The sequence below is a fragment of the Drosophila teissieri genome, chromosome 3R (genome assembly GCF_016746235.2).
Source record: "Drosophila teissieri strain GT53w chromosome 3R, Prin_Dtei_1.1, whole genome shotgun sequence".
Lineage (NCBI taxonomy): Eukaryota > Metazoa > Arthropoda > Insecta > Diptera > Drosophilidae > Drosophila > Drosophila teissieri.
In genome coordinates, this window is record NC_053032.1 from 319,411 (window position 1) to 334,863 (window position 15,453).

Genomic DNA, 15,453 nt, shown 5'->3' on the forward strand with positions numbered 1-15,453 from the left:
ATAAGCCAGTAAGCTTTGCAAGCAGAACATTAAATGATCATGAACAAAATTATAGCACTATTGAAAAAGAACTACTAGCAATCGTTTGGGCAACCAAAAATTTCCGCCCATATCTATATGGAATCCCCTTTGAGATTTTGAGCGTTCACAAACCCCTTGTTTGGCTAAATAATATTAAAGAGCCTAACATAAAACTACAACGTTGGCGAATTAGACTTAGTGAATATAATTTCAAAATCAAATATTTAAAAGGTAAACTTAATCATGTAGCAGACGCTTTATCTCGCGTCAAAATTGAAGAAAACATGGTAGGCGAAGAAGAAAATATTTCAACAGCAGCAACAATACACAGTTCATCAGAAAGCAACGAAACCTACATTGAAATCACAGAAAAACCCATAAACTATTTTGCAAGACAAATTGAATTTATAAAAGATACCGTAGACCAAGTAGAGACAACGAAATACTTTTCCAAAATAAAACTGACCATCAAATACACTGACATGACCCTGACAAAGGCAAAAGATATCCTTATTAAATACTTCTTAAATAATAGCAGTGTTATTTACCTGGAAAACGACAAAGACTTTTTAGTTTTTCAAAAAGCATATCGAGAAACCATTAACCCACATAGTAACGTGAAAATTCTGAAAAGTATCATAATGTTAGAAGACATAAAATCTTATCCTGAATTTAAAGAATTCATTATTACTCAACATTCTAAATTGTTACACCCTGGTATTGAAAAAATGATACGATTATTTAAAGAAACTCACTATTTTCCCGATTATAATAAACTAATTCAAAACATTATCAATGATTGTGAAGTCTGTAACCTTGCAAAGACAGAACATAGACCAACAAAACTAGTTTTCGAAATAACTCCAGAGACAAATAACCCACGCGAAATTTATGTTATTGATTTTTATGCTATTGACAACGAACAGTATTTATCTTGTATAGACGTTTATTCAAAATTTGCTTCACTTATTAAAACAAACAGTAGAGATTGGTTAGAGGCAAAACGAGCCCTTACTAGAATTTTTAACGACATGGGAAAACCACAGAAATTTAAAGCAGACAAGGACTCCGCGTTTATAAGCACTTCTTTAAAAACTTGGCTAAACAACGAAGACATACAAATAGATATTACCACAAGTAAAACAGGAATAGCAGACATAGAACGCCTTCATAAAACCATAAATGAAAAAATCAGAATTATCAATACTGAAAACAACAGAGAAAATAAAGAAACACGAATGGAAACAATTTTATACATATACAACCACAAGACTAAACATAATACAACCGGACAGATACCGGCTAACATCCTTCTTTACGCAGACACACCTACTTATGATACCCAGATGATTAAAGAAATTAAAATCAAAAATCTTAACAAAAAACGACAGGATTTCGAAATCGACACAAAATTTAGACAAGCACCCTTAACGCGCGCAAAATCAAAGAATCCCTTTAGAAAAACAGGCAGAAAAGACGAAAAACATTATAACGAAAATAATAGGGGTCAAAACGTTATTCATTATAAAAGCAAATTTAAAAAGAAAAAGAAAGTTAATGATAGCAAATACTTGCAGCAAACCGACACCTCCCAATCATCGGACTCATAATCACCATTATAACTTGTATTGCGACACAAACTACAGCAGGAACAATCGAAATCAACCCAATAGAAAACAATCAAGGATTTATCTTATTTGAATCTGGAACAATACAAATCCCCATCACCTTTATGCATCACTATCTCACCATAAATATTACAGAAGTTGCAGAAACATTTAATAGTATAATTAAACAATGTCAAGAATTTAAAAATGTCACACAAATTAAATATTTAACCGAGAAAATGGAAAGAGAAATAAATGGCATACGCATCTCAAAACGAAACAAACGAGGACTGGCTAACTTTGTAGGTTCCACATTAAGATAACTTTTTGGCACACTAGACGAAGACGACAGACAACATATTGAACAACAAATTTCGACTCTATCACAAGACAGTACAGGTCAGCACTCTAAACCACGTTATTGACAGTCTCAATAATGGCATAGAAATAATTAACAACCAGTCCAATTCTTTGAAAAAGGAACAAAAATTGAATATATTAATATTTAATATTGAACATTTTACTGAATATATCGAAGACATTGAAATGGGTTCACAACTAACACGACTAGGAATATTTAATCCTAAACTACTAAAACATGACAATATTGGAAACATTAATTACAAAAATCTGATAAACATAAAAACTTCCGCTTGGTATAACGTACCTACTAATGAAATATTCCTAATGTCCCACATTCCTATGAATTCAATTGAACGACCAACTTTCATAATTGCACCTTACTCCGACAATAATGGCCAAATTATTAAGGAAAATATTGAAGGCAAATTCTACTCACATAACAACTATGTTCTAAATACACTAACAAAGAATATTGTCAAAGACCATTGCATAGCTAACATAATAAAACACGAAACACCAACTTGTACTTTTCAAAAATATCGTAAACAATCCTATATTCAATACATTAAACCAAATATACTTATAACCTGGAATATGACCAGAGAAAAACTTTATCACAATTGTAACGGTCAAGAGATTTATATTGAAAATAATAAAATTATAAAAATATCCAACTGCACAGCAGAATTAAAACAAATTACAATATCTAATAGTATTCATCAATACACAAATGTAATATTTACTGAACACAATGTAACAAAAATCACACATAGAAATTAAAACAAGAGATAACGCTATAGTCGAGTTCTCCGACTATCTGATACCCGTTACTCAGCTAGTGGAAGTGCGAAGGAGAATCTTCAACACTGACAGTTTTTTCGGTTTGAGGGCGTTAGAGTGGGCGTGGCAAAAAGTTTTTTGGCAAATCGATAGAATATTACATGACTAATACAAAAATGAAAAAATATCAAAACATTTTTCAAAAGTGTGGGCGTGGCAGCTTTGGGCGGTTTGTGGGCGTTACAGTGGGCGTGGCAAAAAGTTTTTTGGCAAATCGTTAGAAATTTACAAGACTAATACAAAAATGAAAAAATATCAAAACATTTTTCAAAAGTGTGGGCGTGGCAGTTTTGGGCGGTTTGTGGGCGTTAAAGTGGGCGTGGCAAAAAGTTTTTTGGCAAATCGTTAGAAATTTACAAGACTAATACAAAAATGAAAAAATATCAAAATATTTTTCAAAAGTGTGGGCGTGGCAGTTTTATGCGGTTTGTGGGCGTTAGAGTGGGCGTGGCAACATGAATCAACAAACTTGCGCTGCGTCTATGTCTCTGGAGTCCGTATGTTTAATCTCAACTTTCTAGCTTTTGTAGTTCCTGAAATCTCGACGTTCATACGGACAGACGGACAGACGGACGGACAGACGGACAGACGGACGGACAGACGGACATGGCCAGATCGACTCGGCTACTGATCCTGATCAAGAATATATATACTTTATATGGTCGGAATCGCTTCCTTCTGCCTGTTACATACTTTTCAACGAATCTAGTATACCCTTTTACTCTACGAGTAACGGGTATAAAAATATCAAAACATTTTTCAAAAGTGTGGGCGTGGCAGCTTTGGGCGGTTTGTGGGCGTTACAGTGGGCGTGGCAAAAAGTTTTTTGGCAAATCGTTAGAAATTTACAAGACTAATACAAAAATGAAAAAATATCAAAACATTTTTCAAAAGTGTGGGCGTGGCAGTTTTGGGCGGTTTGTGGGCGTTAAAGTGGGCGTGGCAAAAAGTTTTTTGGCAAATCGTTAGAAATTTACAAGACTAATACAAAAATGAAAAAATATCAAAACATTTTTCAAAAGTGTGGGCGTGGCAGTTTTATGCGGTTTGTGGGCGTTAGAGTGGGCGTGGCAACATGAATCAACAAACTTGCGCTGCGTCTATGTCTCTGGAGTCCGTATGTTTAATCTCAACTTTCTAGCTTTTGTAGTTCCTGAAATCTCGACGTTCATACGGACAGACGGACGGACAGACGGACATGGCAAAGACATTATAATAACAAGATGCGTAACGGCCATACATTAGTTTTGCACTATGCAGCCACTTTTTTGGTGACGACCAAAATTGCTCTCTTTTCGCTCGCCTAAAATTGAGAGCGTAAAAATCTAAAAATAGAATTGTCTTACTTGTGTGAGTTAAAACATTAAAGAAGATAGTGTGTATGTGTGTGTGCTTCTGCTAGAAGACGATTTTCGGGCCGAAATCAATTTTGATCTAAGAAACGAATTTGATTAATGTTTTGGTCAATTTCGATTCAAAACTATTATGGTTTGAAAGAAGTTTTTTTAATATTCGTTTGATAAAATCGCCGCTCGAATTAGCTACCGGTTACATATTTATATTTATATTTATATTGATAATTATTAATATGTAATATATGTAATATATTTCCGTACTTTACCAATGCAACAAAACGACTTTAATTGATTATAAATACAATTATATAGCGAAATTTAAAAAAATTGAGGAGCTATACGTATAGTCAGCTTTAAGCAAACGTTTTAAGAGAAAAAAAAACGTATTAAAAGAAAAAACAAAAAAAATTGGCGCGCTTTTCTGCCTACCCATAATTGCGGGCTGTTTTAAAAACAACAAAATGAAATATAAGAAAATAATTTAAATGAATCTTAGTTGCATTTTAAATACTGAAAATGCTTAATTTTCATACTAGTAATTTGACTAAATAACTACAGTAAATAATTAAAACGTATACAAAGTAAATTATTATTACTACTGTAATTTAAAACAAAGAATTTCCAAAAAAAGAAATTACATTTCAAAAGTAAATATTTCATACAAATAATTCATATTAAAAAATTAATATTTATAAAATAAATAAAAATATGGAATCTGTTTATTGCAAAATTGATTTCTTGAAGCACGAAGTGCGGACATAAGCACCGAAGAATCATTGTCTTCTTATATTTTTCACACGTCGCACGGTGAATACTCTAATGACAATTATTCTAATATAAAGTCATCTTTTAAAATTATTATGCATTTTTTTGTACATAGATTGTGCTATTATTATTTCTGTGTTAAATTTGAATAATTGTTATGTTAAGGGAATGCAAGACTAGAGTTTTTAAGTGGTGTCAATTTATAAAAAATAATATAGATTTAAAGTCTAATAACTTCTAAGATGAAGGGCATATTTTGTCATTTTTACAATGCATGTGCATACGTGTGCACCAATACAGTGGTCAGCTGTCGCTGTATGCGTACAAGAGAGCTGGTGGCTCTAGAGCTCTCCGCTCTCTGGCTTTTGAATAAAATTTCGAGAGAGCGAAAAGCCACTTGAAAAGCCACCACGAAAAAATCGTATGGCGTTACGCATCTTGTTATTCTAATGTCTTTGGACATGGCCAGATCGACTCGGCTACTGATCCTTATCAAGAATATATATACTTTATATGGTCGGAAACGCTTCCTTCTGCCTGTTACATACTTTTCAACGAATCTAGTATACCCTTTTACTCTACGAGTAACGGGTATAAATATCGAAAAAGAAACAGAAATAGCTGAAATTGCAAATCCAGTACCACACTTATATCCAGAAATAATCGCTTGAGGACATATTCACTCTTCATATAAAAAAGCTAAAGCCGATCTTTTGGAAAGCTTCACTCTCCAAAAGCCTCATAAATAACATTCCCCCAAGTTACGAACCGATTAACGGTAACGAGCTTAATGATCTGTTAAGCTTGACATATAAAGCTAAGTAGAACTTAAAAGGCTTATGTTAATCCTCTGTAAAAGGTTTGCTGGGCCGAAAGAATACATTTGTAAATTAGTTCTTAACTGACCTCTGGTGAAACTTATTCAAATAAAGATCATAAAAAGGAAAATATATTTTTTTTATTAAATCTATCACCAAAAAAGTTTATTATATATGTATACTTTATATGGTCGGAAAAGCTTCCTTCTGCCTGTTACATACTTTTCAACGAATCTAGTATACCCTTTTACTCTACGAGTAAAGGGTATAAAAAGCATTATTTCACGTTGTTTGATTAAGAGAAATAAAAAAAACAGGTGTTTGCGCAGCAAGAAGAGATGAGAAACGAAACATTCCGATAGCAAAACGATAGCAAAAATTTTACGAAAACCAGAGCACCTAAAAACGAAATCGTACGATTTGACCCAAATCGAATTCGAAAAAAAATTAAAATTACCGGAGCATGCCTGATTGTTTTATGTTGTTATACCCGTTACTCGTAGAGTAAAAGGGTATACAAGATTCGTTGAAAGGTATATAACAGGTAAACCAACCATATAAAGTATATATATTCTTGAAGTAAACGGGTATACTAGATACGTTGAAAAGTATGTAACAGGGAGAAGAAGGCGTTTCCGACCATATATATTCTTGATCAGGATCAATAGCCGAGTCGATCTGGCCATGTCCGTTTGTATGTCCGTCTGTCGGTATGAACGTCGAGATCTCAGGAACTACAAAAGCTAGAAAGTTGAGATTAAGCATACAGATTCCAGGGACATAGACGCAGCGCAAGTTTGTCGATTAATTTTGCCACGCTGACTCTAACGCCCACAAACCGCCTAAAACTGCCACGCCCACACATATGAAAAAGGTTTTGATATTTTTTCATTTTTGCATTAGTCTTGTAAATTTCTATCGATTTGCCAATGAACTTTTTGCCACTAGTTAACTTATGAATGATATACATATGTACCTAGTTTCTCCAGTGGTTTAGATAAGAGTATTACAATTACGATACCCAATTTTATCTACCTAAGCTAGAAATGATTAAAATCAGTTTGAGAAATATATTTAAAATTTTTAATCGTATAGAGTATTTAAATTTGAATATTTTTACTTTCTATCTGAATTCATCAAATGTTCTGACAGTAAATTTCTGTCAATTCACTTGCCAACAAAATTTACTTAATGTTTTAAAATATTTATTTTTAATATAATTATAAAATAATTAATTATTTTTTAAAAAGTTGTATGCAAAATATATCGTTGCATCTTACATTTAAAAATGTATCCAGTTTGCCATTTGTAAAATTTTTTATTCGCCATGAATATTCCATTAATGTCTTGTTTTTTCATGGTACTACTTATAGGCATGTGTAATATCCGGTGAATCTGGAGCTGGGAAAACAGAGACTACAAAATTTATACTGCAGTACTTATGCACAATTACTTCGAACGTTTCCTCCTGGGTACAGCAGCAGATTTTGGAGGCCAACACTATTTTGGAAGCATTTGGTAAATTAACTTTTTTAACTAAAACTACACTTTTTCAGATAATAATACAAATTTTAAAGGAATCTGCTCTTTTTTTCTCATTTCATTTATCATCATTACTATGTCATCATGAATATTTCTCATTGACGCTGAAGGACATTCTACTTAATAATTAATTAATAATTAATATTTAATATTATATATTATTAATATTATATATAATTAATATTATATATAATTAATATTATATATACAAATAGAATGCTTTAAATTATTTTTGCCGACTGTATAAGATCAATTCTTAAACGAAAAGAGTTGACTCGTCAGAATACTGATCAAGTCTGTAATCTTTTACAGGCTCAACAGGCTTTAATTGATCACTGTCGGGTCTCACAGACCCGGCCCTACGGCACCTCATCTACTTACTTTCTTCGTCATCTATGCAGAGAAACGAAAGCATGTAAACTCGCCTGTCTCGCATTCTCTTTCTTTCTTGTATGTTAGTCGCACCAGGACTATCGGCTTAGAGTTCTGCTGTTCGCTCTGTAATAGTATCCCAAATCATTTACTCTCTAAACCCATGCTTAGGCACATCGATGCATAAGTTCGCGGTAACTAACTTGAATAAAATATATTAATTTTAAATGGCTACTTTTAATTCGTCGTCTTATTAAAAATAGCTGAGAAAATTATCCAACATCCCGTCCCAATTATCCCGTCGTGGTGTGTGCCTAAACAATCAGAAACAACTTTTTAAGCTTTAAATTTGATTAAATCGTTGTTGCTGCTGAGCACGTTGGCTGAGCAATAAACATTTGTCTGCAATATGCAGAAAAGGTTAAAGGCAGTAAGCATTAAAAGATATTTCCGTTGGTTACGCAGGATTACATATATGTACATAAGGAGTTATTTTAGCACGCGTACAGTGTTAAGTTAGGGAAGCTGTCTCTAATTATACCCATTAATCTTAAAAGGGTATACTAGACTCGTTGAAAACTATGTAACTGGCCTCAGGAAGCGTTTCCGACCATATAAAGTAAATATAGTGACATATTCATTTCTTCATACGACATATTCACTCTTCATATACAAAAGCTAAAGCCGATATTTTGGAAAGCTTCACTCTCCAAAAGCCTCATAAATAACATTCCCCCCAAGATACGAACCGCTTAACGGTAACGAGCTTAATGATCTGTTAAGCTTGACATATAAAGCTAAGTATAACTTAAAAGGCTTATGTTAATCCTCTGTAAAAGGTTTGCTCGGCCGAAAGAATACATTTGTAAATTAGTTCTTAACTGACCTCTGGTGAAACTTATTCAAATAAAGATAATAAAAAGGAAAATATATTTTTTTCATTAAATCTATCACCAAAAAAGTTTATTGGCGCAGTCGGTAGGATACTGAAAAAAAGTCCTAGTAAACTCGTTATCCTTTGACAATCTAGTGAAAAGAGGAAACTGGTACGACCAAGTAACCTTTTCTGATTGTACCCGCGAATTGGCCGCAACAAAGTGATTTCGGTTCGTTTAAAGTGACTAAAATCGGTATCCGCACAAGAACCTGTGCGATCGGAGTTAATTTAAAGACCTAATTTTGTGGACCGCTTCGTGAAGTGAGACCTCTACTAAGGTGTAATACAATTAAAAGGCGCACAGTGCAGTTCACTAGCAGTCTGTGAACAAAAACAGTAGCCCACTAAAATCAAAAGTGCGACCGCTACTATTGTATAAAACAATAAAAAGTTAAAACAGGGCAGTTCACTTAAGGCATAAGTCTCGACATACTGCAGCAGTCTGTGAACAAGAACAGAAACTAACTTATAAATAAAACTAAAATGGAATTACCAGCGGAAAATATGACTCAATTACTTCGGCAAATACGCCAAGTACCGAAATTCTCTGGAGACCCATCAAATCTCAGCTCAGCCTGTTGAACTTATTCCCTTCAAACGACGCTCGACAGAAGGCGGTTATATTTGGAGCCATCGAACTTCAAATTGTCGGAGATGCGGAAAAGTTTACCCAATTTGGAATGCACAACGAATGGACAACTTTAAGAGACGCCCTAATCACGGAATTCAAGACTCAGACGCCCCTGGAGGAACTACTAGGAAGATTGTATCGCACACCTTTTAAGGGTAACTTACGTCTATTCTGTGAACAATTAGAAGATAAGTCCACTGTAATTATAAATAAGTTAGCATTAGAGAATGACCGAAATAATATGGTGGTTTATACACAAGCAATGGCAACCACAATAAAAAATACAATTCAACGCTCACTCCCCGATAGGTTGTTCATGACCTTAGCGAGGTATGACATTTCAACCGTTCATAAATTAAGGCAAACCGCCCAACAAGAAGGTCTATACGAAGACCCAATTTCAAAAGCATTCGATAGTCAGCCAAAACTTATCTCAAATTCACCTAACACCTATAAACATACAAACGTTAAACGATTCATTCGCCCCTTTATTCCATCAAATCCCACACAGACCCAAAACACTAACGTAAACAATCAAACCCCTTTTAGACAAATTCCTCCGACCAGACAACAGCAACTTAATCAGTACAGAAATTTATACAACGGATTCAGAACAGACTTACTTCAGGACCGTCAAAACGACACCCGAAACTACTATCAGCCCCCCCAACAACCAAGAGTGCCAAATAAGCGTTTTAGATAAAGCAGCGAACAATCGCGTATGCAGACAAAAGAAAATTTTCACCAGCACGAATTAGATTACGATAACGAAACTGAACACTACATTAATAACGACGAACAGTTCCACGAAGATCAATTACAGAATACTCAGACAGAATCAGCAATATCAACAAGCTGAAAATTATCCAATACCAGCCTGGGATTCCACCAATACATAGAGATCATGTTTAATAACCACAGATATAGATGCATAGTGGATACGATAAACTTGATGAGCTCAAACTTTTTCAATCTTTAAGTTAAAGATAAGCAAATAACTGTCCGAAGTATGACAGGCTATTCTAAATTAAATAAATATGTAGACCTTCCAGCCAACGGTCTTTTTCAACAAACGAAAAAATTCTATATTCATTCATTTTCACCTTATTATGATATTTTGTTAGGAAGAAAAATACTAATAGAGAATAACGGTTTAATAGACTACTCTCGGAAAGAAACAATAATTAACGAAAGAACATTCATTCACAAAGAACTAGATCCATGTGATGAGAATTCTTCGGAAAACTTGGCAAATTAGGAAAATGCCAGTATTTTACTACAATTGACTTAGCAAAGGGCTTTCATCAAATCGAAATGGACCCTAAGTCTATACCAAAAACGGCGTTTTCGACCAAACATGGTCACTATGAGTACACTCGCATGCCATTTGGTTTAAAAAATGCTCCTGCAACCTTCCAACGGTGCATGAATTACGTCCTAAAAGACCTCATAAATAAGCATGGCCTTGTTTATTTAGATGATGTGATCATCTATTCAACATCTCTGAACGAACACCTAGACTCACTGAGGAAGGTTTTTGAGAAACTATAGAGGCCAATCTTAAACTCCAATTGGACATATGCGAATTTTTAAAAAAGCAAACAAATTTCTTAGGTCATATTATAAGTCCAGAAGGCATACGACCTAATAAAGAGAAAGTTAAGGCAATTGAAAAATTTCCTCTCCCAAAGACACCTAAAGAAATCAAATCTTTCTTAGGCTTATGCGGATACTACCGTAAGTTCATTCCAGACTTTGCAAAGATTGCAAAACCTCTGACAATATTTCTAAAAAAAGGAGCTAAAATAGACACAAGAAACGAAGAATACAATAAATCATTTGAAAAATTGAAAACACTCATAATGAACGACCCAATTTTGATTTGCCCTGATTTCACAAAAACATTTCAAGTCACTACTGACGCTAGCAATTTCGCCATAGGAGCCGTGTTATCGCAAGACAATAAGCCAGTAAGCTTTGCAAGCAGAACATTAAATGATCATGAACAAAATTATAGCACTATTGAAAAAGAACTACTAGCAATCGTTTGGGCAACCAAAAATTTCCGCCCATATCTATATGGAATCCCCTTTGAGATTTTGAGCGATCACAAACCCCTTGTTTGGCTAAATAATATTAAAGAGCCTAACATAAAACTACAACGTTGGCGAATTAGACTTAGTGAATATAATTTCAAAATCAAATATTTAAAAGGTAAACTTAATCATGTAGCAGACGCTTTATCTCGCGTCAAAATTGAAGAAAACATGGTAGGCGAAGAAGAAAATATTTCAACAGCAGCAACAATACACAGTTCATCAGAAAGCAACGAAACCTACATTGAAATCACAGAAAAACCCATAAACTATTTTGCAAGACAAATTGAATTTATAAAAGATACCGTAGACCAAGTAGAGACAACGAAATACTTTTCCAAAATAAAACTGACCATCAAATACACTGACATGACCCTGACAAAGGCAAAAGATATCCTTATTAAATACTTCTTAAATAATAGCAGTGTTATTTACCTGGAAAACGACAAAGACTTTTTAGTTTTTCAAAAAGCATATCGAGAAACCATTAACCCACATAGTAACGTGAAAATTCTGAAAAGTATCATAATGTTAAAAGACATAAAATCTTATCCTGAATTTAAAGAATTCATTATTACTCAACATTCTAAATTGTTACACCCTGGTATTGAAAAAATGATACGATTTCCCAATTATAATAAACTAATTCAAAACATTATCAATGATTGTGAAGTCTGTAACCTTGCAAAGACAGAACATAGACCAACAAAACTAGTTTTCGAAATAACTCCAGAGACAAATAACCCACGCGAAATTTATGTTATTGATTTTTATGCTATTGACAACGAACAGTATTTATCTTGTATAGACGTTTATTCAAAATTTGCTTCACTTATTAAAACAAACAGTAGAGATTGGTTAGAGGCAAAACGAGCCCTTACTAGAATTTTTAACGACATGGGAAAACCACAGAAAATTAAAGCAGACAAGGACTCCGCGTTTATAAGCACTTCTTTAAAAACTTGGCTAAACAACGAAGACATACAAATAGATATTACCACAAGTAAAACAGGAATAGCAGACATAGAACGCCTTCATAAAACCATAAATGAAAAAATCAGAATTATCAATACTGAAAACAACAGAGAAAATAAAGAAACACGAATGGAAACAATTTTATACATATACTAGACTAAACATAATACAACCGGACAGAAACCGGCTAACATCCTTCTTTACGCAGACACACCTACTTATGATACCCAGATGATTAAAGAAATTAAAATCAAAAATCTTAACAAAAAACGACAGGATTTCGAAATCGACACAAAATTTAGACAAGCACCCTTAACGCGCGCAAAATCAAAGAATCCCTTTAGAAAAACAGGCAGAATAGAACAATTAGACGAAAAACATTATAACGAAAATAATAGAGGTCAAAACGTTATTCATTATAAAAGCAAATTTAAAAAGAAAAAGAAAGTTAATGATAGCAAATACTTGCAGCAAACCGACACCTCCCAATCATCGGACTCATAATCACCATTATAACTTGTATTGCGACACAAACTACAGCAGGAACAATCGAAATCAACCCAATAGAAAACAATCAAGGATTTATCTTATTTGAATCTGGAACAATACAAATCCCCTGAATATATCGAAGACATTGAAATGGGTTCACAACTAACACGACTAGGAATATTTAATCCTAAACTACTACTAAATCAAAGAATCCCTTTAGAAAAACAGGCAGAATAGAACAATTAGACGAAAAACATTATAACGAAAATAATAGAGGTCAAAACGTTATTCATTATAAAAGCAAATTTAAAAAGAAAAAGAAAGTTAATGATAGCAAATACTTGCAGCAAACCGACACCTCCCAATCATCGGACTCATAATCACCATTATAACTTGTATTGCGACACAAACTACAACAGGAACAATCGAAATCAACCCAATAGAAAACAATCAAGGATTTATCTTATTTGAATCTGGAACAATACAAATCCCCTGAATATATCGAAGACATTGAAATGGGTTCACAACTAACACGACTAGGAATATTTAATCCTAAACTACTAAAACATGACAATATTGGAAACATTAATTACAAAAATCTGATAAACATAAAAACTTCCGCTTGGTATAACGTACCTACTAATGAAATATTCCTAATGTCCCACATTCCTATGAATTCAATTGAACGACCAACTTTCATAATTGCACCTTACTCCGACAATAATGGCCAAATTATTAAGGAAAATATTGAAGGCAAATTCTACTCACATAACAACTATGTTCTAAATACACTAACAAAGAATATTGTCAAAGACCATTGCATAGCTAACATAATAAAACACGAAACACCAACTTGTACTTTTCAAAAATATCGTAAACAATCCTATATTCAATACATTAAACCAAATATACTTATAACCTGGAATATGACCAGAGAAAAACTTTATCACAATTGTAACGGTCAAGAGATTTATATTGAAAATAATAAAATTATAAAAATATCCAACTGCACAGCAGAATTAAAACAAATTACAATATCTAATAGTATTCATCAATACACAAATGTAATATTTACTGAACATAATGTAACAAAAATTAAACCAATGTCACACATAGAAATTAAAGAAATGATTTTGTTAAACAATAAGAGTAACACAATTTACAGAAGCATACTAATAATCTTCATATCTGTTTTAGTTTTAATTTACATATTTTACTTTTATATGAAATGTAAAACAGCGCCACACAAAATTATTATCTCTTACCTAAAACCAAGTAAAACCACTAACAAAAATATCGAAAAAGAAACAGGAACAAAAACAGAAATAGCTGAAATTGCAAATCCAGTATCACACTTATATCCAGAAATAATCGCTTGAGAACAAGCTAATATCTAAAAGGTGGGGGAGTGACATATTCATTTCTTCATACGACATATTCACTATTCATATAAAAAAGCTAAAGCCGATCTTTTGGAAAGCTTCACTCTCCAAAAGCCTCATAAATAACATTCCCTTAAGATACGAACCGCTTAACGGTAACGAGCTTAATGATCTGTTAAGCTTGACATATAAAGTTAAGTAGAACTTAAAAGGCTTATGTTAATCCTCTGTAAAAGGTTTGCTGGGCCGAAAGAATACATTTGTAAATTAGTTCTTAACTGCCCTCTAGTGAAACTTATTCAAATAAAGATCATAAAAAGGAAAATATATTTTTATCATTAAATCTATCACCAAAAAAGTTTATTATATATTCTTGATCAGGATAAATAGCAGAGTGGAGCTGGCCATGTCCGTCTGTCCGTCCGTCTGTCCGAGTAACGGGTATAAATAGTGTGTTGTCCTATAATACCAGAAGACACACATAAAGGGTTATCCAATGGAGACGCTGAAAGCTCATTGTGGACATGTTGTTTGAGTGACCGATGTCAAATGTAGTGTGTTATATTCATTTCGTCCTCACAAGCCACATGACAGGTTACAGTGACGAGCGGCACGTGGAAATCATAAAATTGTTTTATGAAAATGGTTCTTTAGTTCGAGCACCGTTCCGCGCACTTTGCCCGTTTTACGGTCGCAATGATCGTCCTGCCGAGTCGACCACCTTCGATTGGTGGACAAATAAACAATAAGCCGATTCCCGTGAGTAAACGTAACGCGAGATCTGCCGAGCACCCGTACAAGATCCAGCTGACCAAGGAGCTTAAGATTAATGACCATAGACAGCGCCGTGTGTTCGCTGACTGGGCATTACAGCAGTTGGAAGTTGACGCCGATCTTAGCAAAAAAAAGCATTTTCAGGGACAAGGCGCATTTTTGGATGAATGGCTATGTCAACAAGGAAACCAAGTGGCATTGCATCCGCAGAAAGTGACTGTTTGGTGCGGATTTTGTGCGCCATGAGTCATTGAAAATTTGACCTTTCGTGTGCTCGTCACCAACCGAAGCCATTACGGTCATTAGAATGATGTCATATTCCATACATAATAGGGTCGATGGACCTTTCAAGCAAAAAAAATATCTCGCAAAACTCTCCTACATGTTTTTTATTTTTTTTTCATTTCAAAGATCAAGCGCCTCTAATGAAAAACCCTTCAATAATATATAATATATGTATAATACAATCGATATAAATAAAAAGAA

General features: G+C 33.7%; 1 protein-coding gene across 8 annotated transcripts in view; it reads left to right on the forward strand.

The window, feature by feature from the left end:
* The window catches only part of LOC122620870 (unconventional myosin-VIIa), a 1,106,244-nt gene that overhangs the window by 243,688 nt on the left and 847,103 nt on the right, over positions 1–15,453 (forward strand). For all 8 annotated transcript variants that reach the window (XR_006326158.1, XR_006326157.1, XM_043798546.1 and 5 more), the window contains exon 6: positions 7,143–7,287. Coding sequence is in view for 6 of the 8 variants with exons in the window: in XM_043798546.1 (XP_043654481.1) it covers positions 7,143–7,287 (145 nt within the window). In the remaining 2 variants the exon portion in view is untranslated. The remainder of the gene's footprint in view (positions 1–7,142; positions 7,288–15,453) is intronic.